This window comes from Hypoxylon fragiforme (assembly GCF_022984875.1).
Source record: "Hypoxylon fragiforme strain CBS 206.31 chromosome Unknown GGS25scaffold_4, whole genome shotgun sequence".
Taxonomy (NCBI): Eukaryota; Fungi; Ascomycota; class Sordariomycetes; order Xylariales; family Hypoxylaceae; genus Hypoxylon; species Hypoxylon fragiforme.
This window is the reverse complement of record NW_026054759.1, coordinates 686,336-706,469: the sequence shown is the minus strand read 5'-3', so window position 1 is coordinate 706,469 and position 20,134 is coordinate 686,336. Positions and strand designations below refer to the sequence as shown.

Below are 20,134 nucleotides of genomic sequence, written 5' to 3'. Positions count from 1 at the left end.
TGTTACTCTGCCCAGGGCCTTGTCTAGGTACCTAGGGTACTGGGTTGTTAGTTAGTAAAACGCACTCAACGTCAGCCACAAGAAAGCTGACGCACCAGCCAATGACGATTGAAACTGGGTCACTCTCATTGGTATTTGCATTGGTATTGTTGAGAACCAGAGAACTATTGGCTGATTCCCCACTGTGGAGAGGCTGGGTAAGGCAGACCCCAGGCAGTGATCTGAACAAAGCTGAATAGAGTGGAGGTCCTTGCTTGCCCTTATCTAATCCGAATTCCAACCTTGTTCGATTTGTACGATTATCAGGGATTATCACTCCTTGTTTTTCTCAAGTGCCAACAATTGATCTGACAGCTGGTACCACTAGTTAAATAGTAGTATACCTAGTAGTTATCGGCGAAATGGAATTACCGCATTCCGGCGCAAATCTTAAAGAAAAAAATTGAAATTTCATTGGGAAGATTCTTTATTAACTCCACCTAAGAAAAGAAACGCAACCTTTCTTATTTTTTTTTCCTCCTCACCCCCAACCTGCCCCTCCGAAAAAGAGGAACAGGAAAAGGACAGGATAGCTGTGCCAAACCCACGCAACAATTTGACGAGGGCAGCCGTCAAAGTGTCGAAACAACCTTGATACAGATGGTTATCGAGTGTTGAAACAGATATTCATATTATTTGATTCATCCCGATATCGAGGCTGGTATTAGCCATAAATCCATCACCGTGTCTTCCCTTTTTTCTCCCCTTCCTTTCGCTTCTTTTTTCCGCACTCTTCGACCCCTCGCAGCTAGCTCTGCCTTTCTCCTGAACTCTGTGCCTAGTTGCACAACAGTCTACATCTCCACTCGTAATATTCAAAGGCGTCGGAAAATGCCTCCCAAGAAGCAAGTTGTCGAGGAGAAAATTCTCCTCGGCCGGCCAGGGAACAACTTGAAGAGTGGTATCGTTGGTCTAGCCAACGTTGGAAAATCGACACTGTTCCAGGCTATCACCAAGTGTAGTCTCGGTAACCCTGCCGTATGTTCTGTACACTCTTTCACCTACGCCTATCCGGCTAACTGGGACGAGTAGAACTTTCCCTACGCTACCATTGATCCGGAAGAATCCCGCGTCATTGTCCCAGACGAACGCTACGACTGGCTGTGCAAAAAGTACAACCCCAAGTCACGAGTGCCTGCCCATCTGACTGTCTATGATATCGCCGGTTTGACGAGGGGTGCGTCAACTGGTGCCGGTCTTGGCAATGCTTTCTTGTCACATATTCGAGCTGTCGATGCCATCTTTCAAGTTGTTCGATGTTTCGATGATGCGGAAATTATTCACGTCGAAGGCGATGTCAACCCCGTCAGAGATCTGGATATTATCGCGGAGGAACTTCGACTGAAAGATATCGAGTTCGTAGAGAAGGCACTTGAGAACTCGAAGAAGAAGACTCGTCTAGGCGGTCAGAGCTTAGAGTTGAAGAGGGCCAAAGAGGACGAGGCAACAATAGAAAAGGTTCTCGCCTGGTTAAAAGACGGGAAGGACGTCCGAAAGGGTACCTGGACACCAAAGGAGGTAAGATCACCTTTTTCCCATCCCACAATCCTCTCTCAATTTCATATGATGAACAAGGGCCATAGCGCCTGATCTAATCCCAGCTCTTCGATATGCCTCAATTATACAACGCAGAGCGCATACTGTGATAAAAGAATACTCTGATTTATACATCCTCACTCACATTTATGACTATATCTTACTATTACCGTAACTAACTCAGTCATTAGGTTGAGGTCATCAACACACTTCTACTCCTCTCGGCAAAGCCTGTGGTTTACCTAGTCAACTTATCCGAGAAGGACTACACGCGCAAGAAGAACAAGCATCTTGCCAAGATTGCCGAGTGGATGAAGGAACATGCGGCTGGTGACCCCATCTTACCCCTCTCCGTGGCGTTTGAGGAGCGTCTTACCCAGTTTGCCACCGAGGAAGAAGCTGCTGAAGAGTGCAAGAACCTTGGCATTGAGTCTGCTCTACCCAAGATCGTCACAACGATGCGAAAGGCAATGAACCTCGGCAGCTTCTTCACAACTGGCACAGACGAGGTACGGCAATGGACTATCCGGTTGGGCATCAAGGCGCCACAGGCTGCCGGTGTCATCCACACAGACTTTGAGAAGACATTCATTCAAGCCGTGGTCTACAATTTCAGCATGCTCAAGGAATTGGGTGATGAGTCTGAGGTCAAGGCCAAGGGCAAGATCATGACCAAAGGAAAGGATTACGTGGTGGAGGACGGCGATATCTTATTGATCAAGGCCGGTGCCGCTAAGGGTTGAAGAATTAATTTAGACCTACATACCACATGAAGCTAGAAGCCATACTGTCATCGAACAGATTCCAATGAAAAAAAACTCATTAATTATGAACAGAGAAGAGATATCTTTTGTTATTATTTCAAGACTTGAGTTCATACAAATATCAAAGCCAGCTACGAATAGAATATAAAAATGCAAACAATGAATTGATTATCCCTTCTCTAAAGCAGCTATGTTTTATTTCTCACCACCTCTCAAGAATAGACGTTGATACTAACCCTCAGTAGGTACATAACATCCATCCATAACTTACATCTTACACCTTACTACCGCGAGATGAAAACCCCCCGCTCCTGAAGCTCCTCGGAGTACTTGACCACATTATGCGCCAAGCTCATGAAATCGCACACGGACATGTTCAAGAGCCGATCCGCCATCGCATCAGCGCGCACCTGCGCCTCCGCGGCCGGCGTCTCCCAGTCGACGTGGGTGTCGTAGCCCCCTGCTGCAGCTCCTCCTCCTTTAGCCTTGCCCTTACCCTTACCCTTACCCTTACCCTTGCCGGGCCCATCCCGCTCCACCGCCGCGCGCACGGCCTCGGCGTCCAAGAAATCGATGGCGTCGCCGTCGCCGCCGTTCGCGAGCACGAGGAAGTTCAGGGTCGCGGCCGTCTTGCGCAGCAGAGTCTCCATGTCGTAGAGGCCCAGGGGGTGGTCCGTGGGCTGGTACCGCAGGCCCGTGGCGGTGGGGTCCGGGTCGTCGTCGGCGTCGGAGAAGTGCGCGATTTGTTGGGCGTCGAAGTCGAGGTCGGGGTTGGCGGAGCGTGGGGAGGGGGAGGAGTCGTAGTAGGAGGAGGGGGAGCGGGAGGATGGGGGAGGAGAGGGGGGGGGAGGGGTGGTGGTGTGCTGGTAGATGGAGGAGGAGGAGGAGGTGGAGTAGATGGAGGAGGAGGGGGAGGAGGGGTAGGAGGCTGCGTCGTGCATTTCTGCGTCCGAGTCGTAATCTTGTGCTTGTGCTTGTGCTAGCGCTTGTACCGGCTCTTCTCCTTCCCCGCCTGACTCATCCTCGGAGGAACCAAAGTACTGCTGGTGCTGGTCCTGCCGGATCCGCTCCCTCTGCTGCTCGGGCGTCATCACGTTCCGCCAGAAGTTGGGGGAGCCCGGCTTGTGGACGTCGTAGCCCTTGGCGCGCAGGCCGGCGTAAAAGATGTCGAGCTGGCGCTCCGACTCGGCCTCGTCCTCGGGTTTCATTTTGGGCCACGAGGAGAGGTCGCGGGGGGAGGAGCTCGGCTGGAAGCGGGGCGCGATGATGAACCCCGGGCTCCGGGGCGACTCGACGTGCTGGTAGGCGGCGGCGTACTTGTAGTCGTTGAAGGGGTTCGTGTTCTCGGCGTCGCTGTCGATGAGGCCGCCGAGGTAGTCGTCGTCGCCGGGTTCGGGCTCTCTTGGCTGGTCTGGTGAGTGGTCTTTTTCTTTTTCTTGAACTTGTGTTTTCGCTGCTTCTGCTTCTGCTTCTGCTTCTGCTTCGTCTTCTTCGTCCTCCTCTTCATCTTCTTGTGCCTCTGCTTCCTGTTGCTCTACGTCTGGTTGCTCTACCTCCACCTCCACCTCCACCTCCGTCTCCTTCTCTGCCTCCTTCTCCGTCTCCTCCTCTACTATCTTGTCTCCTTTCTCCCTTTCTACCTCGACAGCGACGTCAGATGTTGTTGTTGTGTCAGATCCCTGATGTTCTTTCTCGTTGTCGAATACCGGATCACCCTCCTTTGATTTCTCGGCGGTGCTGGCGCTTGGTATATTAGGTTGCTCTTCGTTCTCCTCCTCATCGTTGGCCGTCTCCTCCTTATCTGAGGTCTCCTTTTCTATCTCTATCTCGGCTTCCTTCTCTGTCTCCATCTCCGGCTCCAGCTCCGGAACGTTCTCCTTCTCTATTTCCGTAACAGCCTCCTGCTCTAGCACTTTCTCCGGTTCCTCAACAGAGGGCTCCGCATCATCTGCTACTCGCCGCTTCGGAGATGGCAGGCCCTCGGTTTGTGAGTGCCGGCGCTTATTGGTTCCACTTGGGGTTGCCGGCGGTGACCGGGGTTCACTGGCGCGAGACGACATGGTGTTTTTGAAGGGGCCAGGCCAGTTGCGACGCAATCAATTATTTTTATCTTTTACTTTTTAATTTTTTGGGTGCTTGAAAATTTTCATCGTATGAGTTCACAGTTCCATAGGCTGAAAACTATTACGAGGGGTGAAAGGGGGGAAGGCGGGACATGTGAGTTACCACCCTTTTTCTTTTGCCTTTGAAAGGGCAGCTCTTCTTTGAGAGTGAACAACCGACATGTTGATATATATGTCCCCTGTGCGCTGTGGCCGAAAACGGTGACAGTTTCTTTTGCGTTCGATTGTTGAGGCTTGCAACGTCCGCATAAAGCTCTTTGTAAGAGATGCGCGGGTTAGGATGTAACTACGCTTTCGATAATTCTACGTATTGTTCGCACATGAAGGATTGGAATGTACCTAGATTGTCTTGCATCCCCTGTTCGTTTCTGGAGGACGCTTCATTCCAGTGAACAAACACATTGTGGCCAATGACCTACACACGCAACTGCTTTCGAATTGTTTTACATCGGTCATTACTCATACCCAAATTCCTATTCTATTTAACTATACTTATGAACTTGATCTGCGGATTGCGGGCTGATTCTTGCTAACCTAGGTATCTTCGACGAGTTCATTTTAGACTAATTGTAATTGTAGAAGCAATGACAATATGATACTGTGTTTATGAATACTACAGTACTCTCAAAGTGACTGAAATAATTTATGATATGTTGTGATTTTATGCATGTTGTTGTAGTGATTGTCGTGATTAAAATGTAAAGGAGTTGTGGTGGTGGTTATAAATCTACCCTGGCTGTGCTATTTTTAGGGCTCATGCGGAGTGCTTCATCAAGAGATCACGAGGAATCAGATACACCACAAAACATATAACTTTTAACTTTATCTTTCCATTAAAAAGGGGGTCGGCACCTAGCAGTACCAATGCCAATACTAATACTAATAATAATAATAAAAAATCAACCAGAGACCCAGGATCCATACGCCCGAGTTCCACCAGCCGGCCGATTTTTCATTTCTTCGTCCCCTTTCCCAGTCCCTATTCCCCAAAACCAAAGCGCCGCCAACCTCATCACTCATATCTCATGTCACTCGTCAACCTTTGTTTTCCCCCTCCCCCCTCTTCAACTCCACATGGGAGAGAGCAGTAATAAAGGAACCAGCCCAAACCACTCCTTGTCATGGGATAAAGAAGACTGCTAGACAGAACAAACAATGTCTATGAATTAACAACCATTATACCGAACACCTCTCTTACCCAACTCCTTCCGTCCAATAGCGTCCTCGGGCAAAACCCAACCTCTTGCGCGCTTTGCCTCACGCTTCTCTGAGAGTTGCGGCTGGGGCATCCAGTCGTCTCTGGGGAGTGCCTTTCGTCGGGTTCCTTCAGCCGGGGCACCGATCTCCGCTTTCCAGGAGACGTTGTTGCCGCATAGGCCGTGGGAGTTGACACCGTCATCGCTAGCCATGATGCATAGACCCCAGAGAGCGAGACAGGCGGTGAGGGGTAGCTCATCGTTGTCAGAGGCTGCGTCGGCGGTAGCGGCTAGCTGAACGCTGCTAACTTCCATGTACCCGAAGTGTGGCGTGCCTTCAGCGCCATTGCGGCACACGACGAGCTCGATCTCCGTCAGGATGAAACCGTAGCGAGTGCCATGTTCACGCATCATGTAGTGGAGATGTGCCAGTCCGCGCAGGTACTCGACACGCTTGATGTTTCCTTCTACGCGCATGCCTGTGTTGAATCGGTCGAATGATTTGACTAGTCCGACAACGCGGGCTGTGGGCTTGCCACCAAATATAGCGGCAGCGGTCGAGGACTCGCCAGCGATGTTAGCCACGAAGAGGTGGTCGTTAGGTGAAGTGGCTGTAGCCTTGCTGACAGGCACTGTCAACTGTAATGGGCGCTGGGAAGACAATGTGAGAGCTGAGTTGAGTTTAGGAATGTAGTGAGAGGCATAGATATTGTGAAGGGCTGCCTCGGTCTCCGGGTGGCGCGTGGTAGTGGCCGGTTGTGGGAGAAGCGGCTGCGGGACCGGGCAGTTGAGGAGTCCAGATGCCCCTGGAAGGGAGAGAATTGTGTTCAAGTTAAAGTTGGTCCAGGGTCTAATTTGACGTACGTCCCACCAGAAGTGCTTGGTATGAGGGTCACGCAGAGGGTACGAGATTGTGCGCACCAACGAAGGGGCAGGGTTTGATGTGGTAAGGTAGTTCATCAAAGTAGTAGACGGGGTTGGGTCAGGGGGAGGTGTGGAAGACAAGCTCAACGGGGACGGAGCACGGGGAGCATAGCCGTACATGAACTGTTCACTTGGAAGCTGGGGCATGGCAGAAACATATGATGGCATTTGGCGATAAGTTGGAAAGCCATATCTTTCAAGAGTGTTGCCGTCAAGGTTGACACTGGAGGCACGGCGCGAGTTGTCCATGTTGTCTTGAGCGAATGTGATGGGTGAGCACAACAATGATTGAGACAACGCATTTTGATCTTCTGGTGATGAAAAGAAGGCATTGGAGTAGTGGTTCAAAGTTTCTGGGTTAGTGGCACTTCGAACATGTGTGGGTCGAAATGTTCCCTTGCGGTTGGGCTTGGGGGTAGGAGAAGGTGAGATTTTAACACGTTTGGGAGGCGAGTCGATAGCCTGGTCCTGAGAGCGGATCTTGGGTAGTAAGATAGGACCATGCTGACGGATAGGTGGCGGCGAGCGCGACGGGGTAGTGACGCGCGTGCTGGCCGAGTCGGAGGGCGATGTCTCGGCAGTAGAGTAAATAGAGCCATACGAGCTGGAGCGAGCATGTCCGGGGTTGAAAGAGTATTCAAGAAGGGACGGGTCAAAAGAGAAGCTCGGCGGAGTGGCAGGCTCGCAGGAGGGAAATGTGAAGTCAAAAGAAGACATGTCTGCTACCAGACTACGAATTAAGTCTGTTAGTTACGCTATATCGTTTGTGAGCAGAGATGACTTATAAACTCACGAAGTCATATCGATATCTAAATGGTTGCTCTTGTCTGCTTAGACAAGAACTGAATAATTAGGGATTATAAAAAGGGTGAGTGAGAAGGAGATCCGGCTCCTTAGTAGACAGTGGTGTTTTCAAGGTGGAATAATAAGATATGAACGGCGACGCTGTGAAGCAATGAGGATATGTAGGTCGCGAGAACTGGTGGCGGCCTGGCCTTCTGAAGAAATCTAATGGATATAAAAGAAAATGGAAACTGATCCTATTCGACCAGAGAGTTGATACTGAAGAATTAGAACGGAAGAAGACACAAAATCAGGAGGAGGGCCGGTCTTCTTATCCTCGAGATGGAGGGACGGGTTCTTGGTATACCGGGATACCAATCAGCTGGACGGAACTCGTCCTCCAGATGTCGTACCAAACAATGATGTAGGACCATGATGTATATCGGTATCCATACTATCCATACTATCCACAATAGTTGTACCCAAGGGTAGAGCAGATGCGAGATGGCCAGACCTGAAACATGGAGAAGCAGAGTAGAATTCTGATCTAGAGGTATCACCCATGTTCGTACATTGGTACATACCAGTGTACTAAGTGCAATAAGTGAGAAGCCGAATGATCTGGCTGATGGGGTCTGGTCATGTCGACCCACGGATGTGTGTGTAAGTGCGTGTAAGTGGTGTAAGTGGTGTAAGTGGTGTAAAAGTGTGTAAGTGAACATCAAATTGAATGATCTACCTAAAGCCAAGTTAGTTAAGCGGTACGTACCGAAAATAGAGTCTGCCAATGTGGGTCAACAACCTACCTACCCTGGTAGGGTAGGGCCTGGTCACTGATTTGGCCTTACTGACCCCCCCTTGCACAGCCAAGAAACCTTAGCGTAGTGATTAGTCTGTACTACTAGTAGTAACTACATCGGGCTCTGTACTTTGTGCACCGTAAGCAGCGAACCGAACTTACACCGTCTAGGTGAGTGGACATTAGTGAGATTGGATTGGCAGATTGGGCGGTTATAACAGCGTATCTAGGACAGTACACAGTATGATAGTCGTCGTCTTATAATTACGCCAATAACCTTTCAACCCATTAACCTTCCAAAATAACCTTCAACTTCTTCAACTTCTTCATCAGTACAGCATCCCTGCCTCAATAACCCTTCCAGGGCATTATCACGGCCTTAACCTATCAGGCTTGAAAGCCTAGGGTCTCTTTTTGTCACCCATACATAGATACATAGTTACATTCTTAGCGATTGAATCAATGGATCAAGCAACCCTAGGTCCCGCCGATCCTCTATAGCCGGTACGACATTGGATATCCCCATGTGGAAAAGAAAGAAAAAGGATGATGTGGGCATTCGCTGCACTGTTCCGTGTGCTTGTGGCTCGCATGCTCGAACAGGAACAGGAATAATACAATACATGAATATCGAGTAGAATATACCGCCAGTGTGACTCATATCATAAATAGACACATGTCTCACGGTGCATTAGTTCGGCTTGTCGCTGTCGATTGTGTGGACCGAGATGCATCCCGGGACGGGGTACGCTGCAGGTAGCCTGCGGGACGCCAGAACGCGCCACGATCGTGAATGGACGCGCTACAATGTTTAAAAGCCATCACGATACATGACGACCGCGTCCCTTGTGTTCTCCACAGCGAACAAAATCGTGGCACACCACTGCTTCCTCGCTGTCCTGATACTTCGGAATCAACGAATTCCACGGCAGGTTTCTGTTCTTATTTCCAGAATGTTATAGTGCATTATAGCGAAGCAAAAAAATTGAGGCGGCGCGCAGTGTTGTACTACTACCCAACCTTCTACAACCGCGCACTCCGCCCCAGGGAAGATCGAGTATCCGGGATCCTTTCGATTTTGGCTTGCGACAGCGGCAGCGGCAGCGGAAGCGGAATCTACTATGTATGGAAAATGTAGGTATGGTAGTGTAGGTGGATGGACATCTTCCTGATCGGCCTCGGGATCCAGCTGCAATGCAATCTGCGCTTGCGCTTGATGCAATTGACGAGATACCCGTACATAGTAGAGTAAGAGACCCGTACATTTTCAATTTCAGTTGCCGCCGGCGTAAATTTAATTTGCTGGACGAACAAAAATACATTTCAATAATACTAGGTAGCAAGGGGGGAGCATTGATCATGCCCACTGATCAGCGATAAGATAGGGCAGACATGGAGATGGTAAAGCCACTTTTGTCTGTGTGTACCTGGCAGCACTGAGATGTAACTAAGTACTACTAGTTGCTCGGTGGGCGTAGGGGGGGACAAGTGGGTACAATATCTAGCCGCCACATTTAAATTAGCGCGAGGTCGTATTTTGGCGGCGGCAATAAACGGAACCTGGCGGTTGATCAATCTCCCCCGAGTCTCCCAAGCTTTAATGCTCCTTGGGCGGGCGTCAAGCAGCAGAGAGCATTACAAATTACCTACGTCGTATGTAGGATTACACGATGTACAATACAATACAGTAGGAACACCCTAGTTAGGTGGAACTTCAATGGTTATTCCTTACGGTAAGCTTATATCAATCAGTGCACGGCGAACGTCGATCCCCGAATGGGGTCCAATTCAAATTCTCCGACTTGCCTTGCCGTGCCGTGCCTACGAGAAAACCCCTTGATGAGCTGAGAGCAAGCGCCGAAGACGGTCTTGTCCAAGGTCCTTAGGCACCTTACCTACTAGGTAGGTAATCAGCAGGTTTGATCAGAAGTGGCAGCTTCAGGTCACGTTACACGTGCATCATGGCTTTATGAATTAGACGCCGTGTTCAAGCCGCACGAGGCCTGTAGCCGTTGGGCTTCAAATGCGTAAGAATGCCTAGGCTTTTAAGACCCCATCCCTGACGTATGATCTTCTTTTGATGATGATGATGTTGTTATTGTTGTTATTATCCCTTCGATGTTAGGGGTAAATGTTGATAATTCACCTAGTAACAGCGTAATAATGTTGTTATCGATTTTCAATGTCCGTTATGGAATATCAACTCAAGTTCAATGTTCAATCTTAGAACATTGAATCAATTGAGATGTATACGTAGGTACCTACTCCACAACAGGTGACGCCTGCGAACACCCGCAACTAAAATAATAGCCGCCAGAGGGAAGCGCGCTGGGCGTGATTACAGTACAGCACTATTGCCATGTGTAATATTAGTGATTACGAAATTACATACGATGGAAGCCACAGGCGGGTACTTACTAAGTGTGCATACAGTATACTACCTAGTACTAGTAGTACTAGTAGTACATCATTCAGACACTTTTCAATATTGATAGAAATACTTCGGCACAGCTGAACCGCTTGACTTTTTTTCTGCACAGCCTCCCGAGTTCCAATTCTTCTCCTCAAGCTGGGCGCGTAAAACAACTCCACGATCTTCAACCTTCAAGGTTCAAAACATCTTCGTCGCGCCCCACGCCGCGCCACCCCCGCGACACACGCATCGTTCAACCAATCGGTTCCCAACATAGGTTCGACCCCACCATACACATCCCAACCCGTCCACAACTTTCCTCCAAACGCGACGATTGGTTGTCGTAAGCCCCAGGCGACTAAAACTAAGCACTAATTAGTTACAAGAAGGAAAAGCAAAAAAGAAGCAAAAAAGAAAGAAACAAGGGAAACAAAAATGTTTCGTTTCAAGTTCTTTCCCTTTTCGGCCTTTGCTGTTTCATGTTTACACTGCTGGCTTGACTTCTGGTTCGCTGAAGCCAATCAAATTGAATCAATCGAACATTTCAACCTTGTTTCTCCCCGCTACTGCGCTATCTATCCATCTATCTATCCATCTATCCATCTACCAAGGGTTCGGTGACTCATTCTTCCCGGCTTCTTTGCGCATATGCTATTATGCATCTAACCTTTTAGTCTACACTACCTAGTAGTACACTACACTACACCACTATGTACTACTTAGACTAATAGTTCACATACATACGTAGGTAAGTAAGGTATGTATGCAATGCACGTGGGAGTCATCGCACGCGACACGATGGCGTCGAGAATATTTTGTTCAGCGAACACCTACTATTGGCCTATCTACTACTACTAGTAGTATGCTACGGCATCAACAAAGAACAACGAAAAGGAAGCAGGGTAAAGTTAGTCATACATGCCTGCAGAGAGCCGGCGATGATGATCTGTCCGTCTCTAGTTCATTGAAGACAGCAAGACGCCGAAATATCAAGTGGCTGGGAAGGCCTCGATCTTACGACAAAACCACATCTCATATCGTTTGGCCTGACAAACATAACCATTCTTCCGTACTTGTTCTAAAGATGGCCGACAGTCAGAGACCCCCTTTTCCTCCCCCCTATTCCCCTCATTGGCCGCCCGGAACATCATGCCGAGAACTATGTACTACACAAGTTAGCCTCGCAGTAAGAGACCTTGAGGCTGTATGTATGTATGTATGTATGTATGTACATAACATCATACCTACCAGCTTACATACATTCAAACTCAACATACCTAGTTATGTTGTAAGTCACATTAGGTAACGGCCAACCATCAACACCAACGGCCTAAGTTTAGGTCAGTAGGTAGGTAGGTTTACGTCGTAACCAAACCACCAAAAAAAAAAAAAAAAAAAAAAAAAAAAAGACAGACCTCCAAGCTTCCAAGCTCCGTTTCGTTTCACGCGGTCCTTATTCTGCAACCGGCCCCTCCCCTCTCCACCATCTACATGTATGTATGTATGTATTAATTAAGCTACGGCAAGGCGTAAATAGTCGGTACCCAAAGCCGGCCGGCCTGTTATGCATGTAGGTAGTACATAATCATGTTTCAAACAACGGCACGGCCACACTTGAGCAGCTGAACATACATACATACATACATACATACATACCTACCTACACGCATATAACTATACGTTAGGGTAGACAGACAAATGCAAATGCAAATGCAAATATTCTTTCTTGACGGGTCGCTTCCAGTTTTCTTATGTAATTTGAACCTGTTTGGTTGTCTACCTACCTACCTGTTTAATTTATTTTCTGGTTGGTGTTTCCTTTTTTTTTAGTACCTAGGATACGGACTCCAGGCGATCCGATGTTGTTGTTACTGTAACTACCTCTCTCTCTTCACGGGATTGTTTATAGATTTCCCCAGCCGGAAGTCTTAGGACCCGGATGGCGCACGCGCGCGATGAGTTAGTTAGGTAGGTGGGCATTGCATTGTATTAGGTATGGCGGTTGACTACCTACCTACTTATCACGTTTTGACTTCTTTGAATTTGTTACATCATGGCCACATCAGGCAGGTTAGGTAAGGTAGGTAGGTAGTTAGCTACGTAGGTATCCAACAGAAACAGAAACAACATAACCTTCTACCGAAGTTTGTGTATGTGTGTGTGTTCCCAAGTTTAGATAGATCGTGACCATAAACCGTAACCATAGCCGCAAACCGCAACCGCCGTCAACGTAGGTAAGTCTAGTTAATCTATTCTATCCGTAAAACGCCTCGCCTGCTGTGCTACTAGATTCGCCGCCCGCAGGACCCCCACCCCCACCACTGCCGCCGCCGCCGCCGCCGTCAATACCATTACCAATTACTGCTTCCTGGGGTTCATGTTCATTACTACTATAATCCGTATCCCGGTTCACTTCCTGTAGCTTCCGCTGCGCCCTACGCAGGCCCTGCAGTCGTTCACGTTCCAAGATAAGCATGCCTCGGGCAAAGTCCCGTATGGCCTTGCGACCCATGCGCTCGTGCATATCCTCCCATCCAGCCAGCTCGCTCGCCACCGTCTGCTGCGTGTACCGTAGCTCCTTACTAAGGATGTCTACTTCCATCTGCGCGCGTCTCGCCTTCTCTTCTTTCTCCTCGTTGAGTCGTTGGCGTGTTTCATCGAGAAGTCCCAGTGGCCATCTCGTCGAACGAGAAACTGAGTTATAGTTACGTTCTATGGCTTTGCGAGAGGACAAAATTTGGGTGACAAGTTGAGGTGGCCGAGATAATGACGAGAGCATAGCTTGAATGGTGGACTGGATGGCTAAGAATGAATCGTGCAATATAGATGATGGGTTAGACTGCGGAGGGACAAGTGTGCGGACATAAGCTTCAAACGCTGATATATGAGTCTGTGGGAGAAAAGGGAGGTTGGCCACGCCTCGCGACACTAAACTTGCTGCGTCGCAAAGATCTACGAATATGTTAGTATTAGATGGTAAACAAATAGTTTGAGAATGAAATTCTTACCATTTGCGACCACGCCGATAGAGTAAGCTCGTCGTGCAACACTCTTTGTTGAATAGTTGACATTGCGTACCATATCCCGGGCATGGTCCACAAATTGTTCTACCTCGCGAATATCCTCCAGAGGTTCCAGCTCGTCTCTCACTTTCTCGGCCCTGATTTCGGCCTTAAGATGACTGCGCTGTTCCATCATATCCCCTTGCAAGTCAGGCACCAAAAAGAACTCCCATAACATCTCATGCGTTGCAAAAGTGGGGTGGGCTAAAAGTATTTTGAGAAAGGAGTCAGTTCGTATTTGTATGTCTTTCAGGACAGCCCTGGAAGGCTTCGAGGGGATTTGGAATGGCGATCGTTGACTTGTCACTTTGGGTATCCAAGATGCTGGGTTTTCGATTGACAATAGATTGGCCAGGTGTTCAAAGTCGGTGAACGAACGACGACAGGTAGTCACTGTATAACTGTCTCTGTCCGCCGGAGCACCAGACTTGAGAACCAGCCTAATGGTAGCATCTTCGACAAAAAATGACCTGACAACTCCGGTGATACGACCATCATCGGCAGGGGGCATAGTGAAGAGTTTCAAGTCATCAATCCTATTGCGAACGTCGTCATCCTTCGCCAATTCCACAGCCGTAAGACCACGCAGGTCTTTTGCAGACACATCCACCCGGGGATCTAAGTACATCGCCCTAACCATATCAAAGCGACCGTACTTGCTCGCCACCATCAGTGCCGTAAACTTCTTATCGTTTGTAGCATTGACCTCGACGTCACAGTGTATGAGGATTTTTACTGCCAGTTGGTGATCATTGATGATATGTAACAAAGTGTTTCCTTTCAAGTCCACGTGATCATCCAGGTGAAGTGGCTGGCCGTCCCCTTGTGTAATTGTCGCCGTCTCCAGGCCGGCCTCGACCATATGGTGGTAATTTTGGTGGTCGTAGGATCGACACAGCGCGAATAACGGTGTTTGACCATTCTTATCTTTTTGCCGCCAAGGAAGCAGTCTCCCGATGCGGCCAATTAAGGTCGGCGCGTGGAATAGGTAGTGTGCGACACTGCGGCCTCGATTGTCCTGCAAGGATAAATAATGCCGAAATTGGGGTTCCTGAGCTGAGGCCAAGATGAAATCAAGGATGATATCAATTAGTTCAGTGTGTCCCAGCTGGACAGCTGCACTTAACAACGTGGTGCCTTCGTTATTGCAGTCCTCCAAAACGCCATGAATGGTAAAGTAATCGTGGAGCGAAAGCAGGAACTTGAGGGCTTGTGGTCGTTCATTCTGAACTGCCATCATGAGAATAGACTCCCCAAAAGAATCTTCCGTCTGACATAGTCGTTCAATCGAAGTGTCGCCTTCCAGACCACTTCCCATTGTAGCAAAGCTCCCCGCCCTAGAGTGGTAGGAATATTCAGAGCCGCTTGACATGCTCCTTGTGTCCATAACGACCCTTTTGGCTTTCTTTGCGGGAGGCGCTGGTAAGTTTTCCGACTTTTGACTCTGGAATGGAAAGACGTGGCTCAATCCAGATCCTCGAGAGTAAGGCTCTGATGGCGTAAGCGTCGTTGACGACCTCCTCGAGGAGCCATTAACCATGCTCCAGCTAACCGATGGGGCATGACTCGAGACTGGAGATGCGACAGATTCTTCGTCATCGATAGCATCTGCGTTAGGATCCATCATCCTTTTGAGTTCGTCCATATCACCTTTTGCAGTCGCATCCCATAAAGCCTTATTCCGGCGACTGGCTCTTCTAAGGCTACTCGAATCCGTGGCGAGGTATGAAAGGACTGCCTCAAATGTACTGATAGCGTATCCCAACTCGCCACTGTCCACATCGTCAATAAAAACAAAGTGTTTTATGTAGAGCAATCGGGCTTGGAGATGTTTTACACCGGCTCGGATCACGACGAAAAGAAGTAGTGACACGAGCGTATCAGCGTTCACAGTAAGAACGGGCTTTTCTAGCGCTGAACTTGGTTGACTGTCTGGTCTAGGCTGTTCCGTGAAGTGTGTCGTGGCTTTTATTGTCGACAGTAAAGTCCCCATCATATCCTGTGGGCACATTGCAAAAGTCATCTTGCGAAATTCCTCGACTGCATAGCGGAGCCTGGTGGTAAGCTCGTGCTTTCCTTTAGTGCCTCCTTCAATGAAGATCCCTAATTGTGAAATGTCGATGAATTCCATTTGTCGTATCTTGGCCTCAAGCTCGAGATCTTCTGGCCGTCGCATCGCAGCCAGTCGAGGCCAGATCAGATTATGTACATTCTCAGTCACGTACCGTTCGATGAGTCGTTCTACTACTGGGCCCGTCAGTTCGGTTGTCGCGCCTAGCATGGAAAGCTGCTGATTGTCCACGCCTTGAAATAAATCAATAGCATTAGTAACCGCAGTCTCTAACGAGGCTCTCATAACGTCTTCCTCATCTTCAGCGTAGAAATCCTCTGTCACTCGGTTACTACCTTGAGCATCCAAGCTAGAGCTAGCCTCTCGTGCGGATAAGCTGTTTGATCGGACTCTTTTCATAGCAGTCGCAATAGGGCCGTCTGGGACAGGGTCAGGAATATGTTCTGCCGACGGGGGTGGTGGCAACGGCCTCTGGAAAACCATGGTGAATTCTTTAAATAGCTTCTCCAAGCCAGCCTGCATTTGCCGGGCTATCATTGGAAAGTTGTTTAAAAGATCATGAAAACTGGCAATCTCTTTCTTTCGTGGTAGGCTCGGCTCGCCATTTTCAACTGCTGCAGCCTGCTTTGCTTCCGCGAGCCTCTTTTTTGCCATGCCCTCGGTAAAGATAGCTCGTGGTATCTCCACATCTTCCCAGATACCGACTAGGGGACGCGATATGTAATATATCAGCCATTGCCTTGGTTCGATGCTATCGGCATACCAAATAGAATCATGGAGAAGTTGCGTTTGGGCTAGGGTCTTGAAACCTATGACACAGGGCGTTAGATGGAATCCAGTGCAGTGTGTGTGGATCATTATACTTGCCCTTGTTGGTAAAGATGAAGGCATCTTTTATTATGACACTACGGCCATTTAAGGTTGAATATTGCCTCGCCTTGCCCCTCTGCTCGCGCAGGTTTCCGACAGCATCCTTCCCTCCCGCAGCGGTAGCCGGACTTGGAGCTCGAAGCACATGACTTCCCAAGAATTCCTCAGATCCGACGATATCTGACTGAGATAATCCGCTTTCCGTCTCGCGGGAGGTAAGGAAGAACTCGGTTGTCGGAACAAGGAGGATATGGTGGTGTACGGGGGCACACTGGGTGACGATGGGGCTGCCGGGTTTGAAGAAGGCGGCTAGGAAGGGATTCAAAGGTGGCATTCAAACAGATGTCTGTGAGAATATCTCAACCATGCCTCCTCCCCAGCCTTATGCTATAACGCGCGCAACTCGACTGCCTAAGATTCAATGGTATATGAAGTATGGAATGCTCATAAGCTCTGGTGGAAAGGGAAAAGAAGCTCTAGGCTCCTTTGGATGTTTGTCGCTAGTTGTGAAATGGGCGCCTTTTGGTGATTTTATGGTTGGTGTTGGAAGGATGATGATCGCATAAACTAAGTAGACACGTCTTGAGGATCAGGAATTGAGCTAAACAAGGTCGGAACAAGTGAGACAAGGTTGCGCAGTAGGGGATGACGACAATGCATGAGGTAGCTTCATATGATGGTCCTGGAAACAGCTCGATGCGACTGGATGATCCCGATGTTTAGCCGTGAATGTTGTGTTTAATGCATATCTTATCGAACTTGGGGGCAGTGATATGCATTTAACACGCTTAATAACACGCTTAATAATATGGAGGTGTGTTATAGCTCTTCCAGTGCTCTAACGCTCTTCTATGACCCTCAAGGTGCCCTTGATATTCCTAAAGTCTACTGCATAATAGTATCTACTCTATCTAGTACTACTGGTAGTGGTCCACCAGAGAAGAGGCTCGCTATCAATACGCTCATACCACTCATACCACTCATACTATAGCAACTGATTTCATCCCGTACCAAAGACTAAACCTATCGTTTCTGGTTCGCGGTCGCCAAATCAAGCCATTCCTTGATCCTAAGTGTCGCCATACGCGGCAGGCCCTTGTATTTTTCCTCATCGTATGTATCCTCAATCGCCTTGACGAGCCGTCTCGCCCTCGAGATCGTGAGCCTTTTGGCATTAGTCCAGTGCTCTCTCAGCACGAAGTCGTTCACCTCGTCCACCAGCCCGCGCCGCTTCTTTCTCACCGCCGGGTCGTCGGCCTTTTCCACGACGCAGAGCGCGCACTCGCATTCGAACCCCCACGTAATCATCAGGGCTGACTGTCTGTCGTCGTAGTCGCTTGATTCGTCGTAGCTGTGGAAGATCTCCTCGCCAGCGGTGATAGGTCTGGTGGCGCGGAGAATCATCAAGTCGCCCATGTATTCTTTCTTAACATTGGAGACACAGGAGTGGTTGATGTAGGCAGCCCAGATCCACAGGCCAGTGCTCGCATTATTTAACCTTTCTTCTCCAAACTGGATTCCCGGACCAAAGGCATTGCGAGACACAATGTCATGTATGCGGAAGGTATCGACGATCGTGCCATCGTCGGTTTTGGTCACGTTGTTACCCTCTCCTTGATAGTCTCCGTATAGACTCATCACTCTGCCTATCTGGGAGGGGTTGTTGAGAAGCTTTTGTACAATCGCTCTGCTTAATCCGACGGGCGAGACTCTAATCCTATCATCCCGAACGTCGTATGTCATCGCTGTTAACGCATCGCTCTCGTAACCCCAAACCACACAGAATGCCTTCTCACACATGACTATCTCCCCGGCAGGTATATCCCGGGTTGCAAATAAGCCACGGCCTTTTTCTCCGCTCGATTTAACCGTCGTGTTTCCAATGAAGCTTGCAGCGTCGACACGCGGTCGAGACCTGGATAAGCCGAGGTTGATCCGCTTAAAGTTGTATGCTCCAGTCTCTTGCTCACGAAGGCGTACTTCAATATTCTTCAAATAAGCACTCGCAGTTTTGTTGTCCGGCGTGAGCTCCTGCTGCTGTTCGAAGCAGGCTTTTGCTTCTTGGTATTGGCCAAGGTTATATGCAGCACTGCCAGCTCGGAAATAGGCCTTACTGTCGAGTTCCTTCGACCGTTGGTCTTCCTTGCCTATAAGCGCTGCTTTTGCATCGACTTGTGCTTCGTCTAGTTGGTTCAAAAGGAGATTGACGTAAGCTCGATTGCGAGCCAGGTCCCGAGCCAAGTCTGGATTCGTTTTGAACACATCCTCATATCTCGCAAGACATAGACCTTTAGTAAATTTTGCGAAGGCTAGGGGTAGATTCTGTTGTTCCAGGGCAACATTACCCTCGTCCTTGCACTTCTTCGCAATCTTCTCCGCTTCCTCTGCCGCCTCTGCCAAGTCCTCGAATGGGCCATACGTTTGAGTGGCTGAGCCTTGACTACCTTTGAGATCCCCGTCTAGAATAATCAAATCTGAAGGATGATCAATGCGAATGGTAGGTTCTCCTTGACTGGTGATGGTAAAGTAAGGCTCCTTTATCACAAAATTGCGAGCTGATTCTAATACGTCTTTGCCGTGTCTTGTTTTGTGCAAGCACACTTCTAATCGTTCTGTATCATCATCCCCTTCTTCTTGTACCATAGTCCAAGACCTGGACACAAGCGTCACCACTGGGCTTACTCGTTTGATAGTGAGTTGACAGCCACGATGGTGAGTGTCGGCTTGAAGATCAGCGAGCTTGATGGGCTGTAGGTCTTTAAGGGGGAGGGTGCATGGCGGATATGGCTGCCCTATGGTAAGTGCTGGGATTGCACCCCCTCGGCCATTAGTCTCGGTTGAGTCAGGGTCTGCTCCACCCATGTCTGCCATGAGCGATGCACCAGTTGCCTGTCTGATGGCATCTTTCGAATCTCTTGGTTCCCGAGGCTGGCCCCCAATTTCTGAACATTTTTCTAACCTAGCCTTGACGATATTCTCAATACGTTCCACTTCTTTCTCAGCCAGAAAGACCGTATTTACATCGTTTAGATCAGCCATTGTAAGATACTATGTACCAATGTATCGGTAGTGAATGCTACCAAGTATTCAATAGGTACTACGTATGGACTGCTTCGTGCAGCACCAGAATACCTCTCACGGTATTTCTCACGTTTTCATGTGATGGTATGTATGGTGGTCCTGTTAACTCACTTAATGCCAATACATACGAAGTAGTAATTCCTACATATAGTATGTAGTAACTGCCTATACCTAGATAGTACTTGGGTATACCTACCTTACATATGTAGTAGTCTCACTTCCATTTCAAGTGACTTCCCAGTCAGTATAAGAGATGCGAGTTGTGATAATATTCGAAAATATTCGATAACATTGAATTGTTAGGGTAAAGGTATGTACTTTTCTTTTTTTAGTTGTTTATTAGTTGAATAACTTGAATTGCTGATAGTTTTTCCCTTGTCCCCTCCCCTCACTCGTTTTCTCTGCACTAACCATATTAGGGTAAGCGCAGATGAAACTGGTACCGCCATACAACGATATTTAGGTATTGTAAA

General features: G+C 48.6%; 6 protein-coding genes across 6 annotated transcripts; 1 reads left to right on the top strand and 5 right to left on the bottom strand.

The window, feature by feature from the left end:
• Positions 1-480: 480 nt before the first annotated feature.
• GGS25DRAFT_485102 (putative GTP-binding protein) lies at positions 481-2,523 on the top strand. Its single transcript, XM_049260519.1, has 3 exons — positions 481-1,017; positions 1,072-1,557; positions 1,767-2,523. Exons 1-3 carry the CDS (start codon positions 871-873, stop codon positions 2,316-2,318), a joined length of 1,185 nt encoding a protein of 394 aa, XP_049117483.1. The 5' UTR covers positions 481-870; the 3' UTR covers positions 2,319-2,523.
• Positions 2,524-2,535: 12 nt separating this feature from the next.
• On the bottom strand, positions 2,536-4,712 carry GGS25DRAFT_530620 (uncharacterized protein). The gene has a single exon (XM_049265399.1). The coding sequence runs from the start codon at positions 4,397-4,399 to the stop codon at positions 2,624-2,626; it is 1,776 nt and encodes a 591-aa protein (XP_049117482.1). The 5' UTR covers positions 4,400-4,712; the 3' UTR covers positions 2,536-2,623.
• Positions 4,713-5,590: 878 nt separating this feature from the next.
• On the bottom strand, positions 5,591-7,475 carry GGS25DRAFT_219104 (uncharacterized protein). The gene is made up of 2 exons (XM_049256932.1): positions 7,376-7,475; positions 5,591-7,312 (listed from the first exon to the last, which is right to left on the bottom strand). The coding sequence occupies exons 1-2, from the start codon at positions 7,381-7,383 to the stop codon at positions 5,629-5,631; spliced, it is 1,692 nt and encodes a 563-aa protein (XP_049117481.1). The 5' UTR covers positions 7,384-7,475; the 3' UTR covers positions 5,591-5,628.
• Positions 7,352-8,194, bottom strand: GGS25DRAFT_219107 (uncharacterized protein). Its single transcript, XM_049256933.1, has 2 exons — positions 8,168-8,194; positions 7,352-8,100 (listed from the first exon to the last, which is right to left on the bottom strand). The coding sequence occupies exon 2, from the start codon at positions 8,085-8,087 to the stop codon at positions 7,653-7,655; it is 435 nt and encodes a 144-aa protein (XP_049117480.1). The 5' UTR covers positions 8,088-8,100; positions 8,168-8,194; the 3' UTR covers positions 7,352-7,652.
• A 4,395-nt stretch (positions 8,195-12,589) lies between these two features.
• On the bottom strand, positions 12,590-17,297 carry GGS25DRAFT_485095 (VPS9 domain-containing protein). Its single transcript, XM_049260518.1, has 3 exons — positions 16,578-17,297; positions 13,586-16,519; positions 12,590-13,529 (listed from the first exon to the last, which is right to left on the bottom strand). The coding sequence occupies exons 1-3, from the start codon at positions 16,912-16,914 to the stop codon at positions 12,832-12,834; spliced, it is 3,969 nt and encodes a 1,322-aa protein (XP_049117479.1). The 5' UTR covers positions 16,915-17,297; the 3' UTR covers positions 12,590-12,831.
• A 101-nt stretch (positions 17,298-17,398) lies between these two features.
• Positions 17,399-19,987, bottom strand: GGS25DRAFT_485091 (SET domain-containing protein). The gene has a single exon (XM_049260517.1). It carries the CDS (start codon positions 19,617-19,619, stop codon positions 17,604-17,606), a length of 2,016 nt encoding a protein of 671 aa, XP_049117478.1. The 5' UTR covers positions 19,620-19,987; the 3' UTR covers positions 17,399-17,603.
• Positions 19,988-20,134: the final 147 nt, after the last annotated feature.

Coding starts and splice junctions, on each gene's coding strand:
- GGS25DRAFT_530620 (XM_049265399.1), bottom strand. CDS start 4,399: ATGTCGTCTCGCGCCAGTGAACCCCGGTCACCGCCGGCAACCCCAAGT.
- GGS25DRAFT_485091 (XM_049260517.1), bottom strand. CDS start 19,619: ATGGCTGATCTAAACGATGTAAATACGGTCTTTCTGGCTGAGAAAGAA.
- GGS25DRAFT_485095 (XM_049260518.1), bottom strand. CDS start 16,914: ATGCCACCTTTGAATCCCTTCCTAGCCGCCTTCTTCAAACCCGGCAGC. Junction 16,520..16,577: donor CTTCATCTTTACCAACAAGG/GCAAGTATAATG, acceptor CCTGTGTCATAG/GTTTCAAGACCCTAGCCCAA. Junction 13,530..13,585: donor TATCGGCGTGGTCGCAAATG/GTAAGAATTTCA, acceptor ACATATTCGTAG/ATCTTTGCGACGCAGCAAGT.
- GGS25DRAFT_485102 (XM_049260519.1), top strand. CDS start 871: ATGCCTCCCAAGAAGCAAGTTGTCGAGGAGAAAATTCTCCTCGGCCGG. Junction 1,018..1,071: donor GTAGTCTCGGTAACCCTGCC/GTATGTTCTGTA, acceptor TGGGACGAGTAG/AACTTTCCCTACGCTACCAT. Junction 1,558..1,766: donor GTACCTGGACACCAAAGGAG/GTAAGATCACCT, acceptor CTCAGTCATTAG/GTTGAGGTCATCAACACACT.
- GGS25DRAFT_219107 (XM_049256933.1), bottom strand. CDS start 8,087: ATGTTCACTTACACACTTTTACACCACTTACACCACTTACACCACTTA.